Source organism: Drosophila montana, unplaced genomic scaffold, assembly GCF_035044405.1.
Source record: "Drosophila montana isolate Dmon_TW-CO22-7 unplaced genomic scaffold, ASM3504440v1 contig_3218_1, whole genome shotgun sequence".
In the NCBI taxonomy this organism is placed as follows: domain Eukaryota; kingdom Metazoa; phylum Arthropoda; class Insecta; order Diptera; family Drosophilidae; genus Drosophila; species Drosophila montana.
The window spans coordinates 3,698,294-3,701,720 of record NW_026998098.1 but is presented as its reverse complement, the minus strand read 5'-3'; the positions used below and the strand labels follow the sequence as shown (position 1 = coordinate 3,701,720).

Sequence of the window (3,427 nt, the reverse complement as noted above, 5' to 3'; positions counted from 1 at the left end):
ATCCTACGAGCCTCGAAAAGCAACTGACTTGAAGACCGCTCGGATTTTGCCACCGCTATGGTGTTTCCGCTTTGCAGTGCAGTTGGCAGCACTGCAAGCTCGGCGCATGCGCACCGCACAATGTTGTCTATGGTTAGGCACGAATACGAAGAGGTACAGAGCTCCAGTCTGAGCGGGGGGCCCAAACAGCTGTGCTCACTGGGTGTATGTTTACACTGGGTGGTCAACCAGGCCGCTGGAGACATTGGGCAAAGGCCGTCTTCCATGGGTGAGCGTTTGAAATGATTTTATTGTTGTACTGCCGTTCGATGCCACATATTTGCACATAATCCTTCGTGTTTACGAAAAATTCGAGAATTCGGAGATTAGCCAATTCTCAATATAAACACTGTTTGGGCTGAGACATAGAAAATAGAAATAATTAACATGAATTTCTTGAATGTTAAGAAGCAAAGCAATTTGCATGGTCGCCAAAAAGCGTGTTCTAGAATTTTAAATAAATCTGTGCTTAATTTGAGACCTGTGCGGACATATTTATGATCTCATAATTTATTTGCATAATTTACTTGACATTAGGCAAACAATTTCACACTTAAAGCACTGCGGTCTGCGCATAAATATTTCCTGCCTCAGTACGGGACGCGGCTAATGAGCATCAAGGGAAATTATGTGTAGTGTGTAGGAAAAACCATTGCAAATGGCTGCCAAATGTTGCTGGGTGCCAAAAAAAAAAAAGATAATTACTTAGCCTAAAAGCATGCGGCATATAATTTTGTTTTTGTATTCTTCACATTCTGCCGGCCAATTTGGGCGCGTGAATGCGTAAAAAGCATCAGAATAAGAGTTCGCATCACAATCAAAATGAGAAAAATCCAAAAAAAGCTAAAAACAAAAAAGGAAAGCCGCAACAACAGCATTGCCTGCCGTTGACACACATTGGGTACGCCAAGGACAAGCAACAAAACATCAGCCGCAACGGCAACAACAACAATAAAACATAAGCCAAAACGTGTTTGTTTGCCAAATTTATTGTCGGACCCGCTCACATTTCCCACAGCGACCAACATACAACAGCAGCCCGGCCAACAAATGAACGTGTATATACGTGTGTGAGAACGTGTGTGTGTCTGCTTGCTTGTATGTGTGCCTGTCAGTGAGTGCGTGTCGGTGTTGTTACTAATGACAACGAAGCCGCGTCGCGCATCAACGAACGACACCAGAAAGTCATTGACTCATTGAGTTTTCCCTGTGTGCGATAACAACCGCCAATGCCACGCCCCCACAACAGCTCACTTACCACTGCAACACTCGTTGGCTTCAGCTGCGTTAGCTTGTTTGTTTGCTAGGTGGTTGGTTGTCTGGTTGGTCGGATGGCTGCGTGTCTGCACGTAGCCAACATCAACAGCACCAGCACCAACAACAACAACAACAACAAGAACAACGACAACAACAGCATCAATAGGCACTGCGTCTGATGTAACGTTATGGCCATGATTATGTAGTGGCTGCTGCACTTACTCCATCATCATTAGACATTGTCAGGTGGCACTACATTGCCTTGGCACTTTGGGACATTCGCCCGTGCCAAAAAGAGGGAAACCCAACGACTGGCAAACTAAAACGAAATCTTGACTCGATGGCCAAATGGCCAGTGACAAAGTGAGTAAAAAAATAAGTTCGAACTCATTTTCATACAGCACATATGAGCATGTCTTATTGGAATAAATTATTCGCATTTAATCCTAATAACTTTTTGATTGATCGTGTGTTTTATGTTATTTGCTGAATATTTGTGAAATTGCTCTATGCTTCACAGTATTATAATTTGTGGAAGCAAATTAAATCGCTTTTTTTCAAATCATTGGCAGCTAATGGTCCAAAACAACATATAATTACTTATCTCTTTATGACTTTATAAATATCTGTAAAATTTATTTGCTATGGCAAATGATGATTGGGTCAAATATTTGGTCAAATAGTATTGTCAGTTGTTTAAAGAAGAGCGGTTTACATTTCAGCATGTGTCCACTTTTGGTTTATATTCTGTGGATCCTACTGGCACTTGCAGTGGAGTCTAAGGATAGAGTAAGGTTGCCCTGCATCCAGAGTTTTATTGTTCTTAAACCTATATCATTATTGAATAGGTAGCTATGCAAGGCAAGCGGAAAGTTGTTTTGGAATCAGTGCAGACTAACTGCGATCATGATTTTGTGGAATACTTCCGACCAGTGCCCAATCAAGATACACTATATACTTTTCGAGTTGTCAAAACAGCTCCATCTTTTACAATCACCATTGTCATGCGGAATGTGAAGTCCCAGCGAATAATGTACAAGATCAAAAACTTGGATGGCTGTGAGTTTTTGAAAAACCAGCTAATGAACAAAGTGCTTTCTCGGACTTACCGCGCTTTACTTGTGAACAATACATTCTTCAAGTGCCCCATAGAGCCAAAGGTTTACTTTCTAAGAAATTTGATAGAAGCCATGATAGTGCCGAGCATTCATCCCACTGGCTATTATCAACTTAGCATGCGAGTTCAAATGTCACAGAGTTCAGCACCTTTTGTTATGGAGATCCTCTGGAAGTATAAAATATTAATGGTTAAGTAATAAATTGGACAAATATGTTATTGAATTTAATAATAGTAAAAAAGTGGATTGAATTGAAAATTAATTCATGAACTTAATTATTTGGCGTTTTGAGAATACTTTGTTACTCAATATGAATATGCGAGTTTTATATGTTTTCTTTTAATCTTTGACAATTGATACGTGGTTAATGAGCCATGGCCAAAGTGCGATTAACAACGCATAGAAATTGTATCTTAATGGCTTTATAAAAAAATTTTATCTGATCCATTGTCAGATACAAATGTAGACTACTCAAAATATTCATAGGAAATTATATTCATTTCCATCTGACAATCGGCAGTTGAAAGTAAACATTTATAAAAATGTTCCCGCTTCTGCTTTGCCTACTCAGCACCTTACCCACACTTTTAGTTGAATCCAAAGATGAGGTACGTAAGCATTTTTAAAAAAGTTCTCGCTTCTTTTTTGCCTACTATCTGCTTACCCATGTGTGGCATTTTTTAATAGATCTTCGTGCGTGGCAAGGTGAAGGTATTGTTCGAATCACTGCAAACCAATTGTGATCACGATTTCGTAGAGTACTTCCACAAATCGCCCGACATAGAAACTCTCTACACTTTTCGTGTGGTAAAGCCGGTGCCTTCTTTCTCTATTAGCATAATTTTGCGTGCTGTGGCGTCTCAACGAATTATGTACAGGCTTAAAAACTTAGACGGCTGTCAGTTTATCAGTAATCCAGTAATGAATAAAGTGTTTGCTCAGGTCTTCAACGCAATAACTGTGAATAATACCATCACTGGCTGCCCCATCCTGCCTAAGGTTTACTTCCTTAA

At 40.0% G+C, this 3,427-nt stretch overlaps 1 protein-coding gene across 1 annotated transcript; it reads left to right on the top strand.

The window, feature by feature from the left end:
• Positions 1-2,019: 2,019 nt before the first annotated feature.
• LOC135433627 (uncharacterized) lies at positions 2,020-2,612 on the top strand. The gene is made up of 2 exons (XM_064689781.1): positions 2,020-2,085; positions 2,145-2,612. Exons 1-2 carry the CDS (start codon positions 2,020-2,022, stop codon positions 2,610-2,612), a joined length of 534 nt encoding a protein of 177 aa, XP_064545851.1.
• Positions 2,613-3,427: the final 815 nt, after the last annotated feature.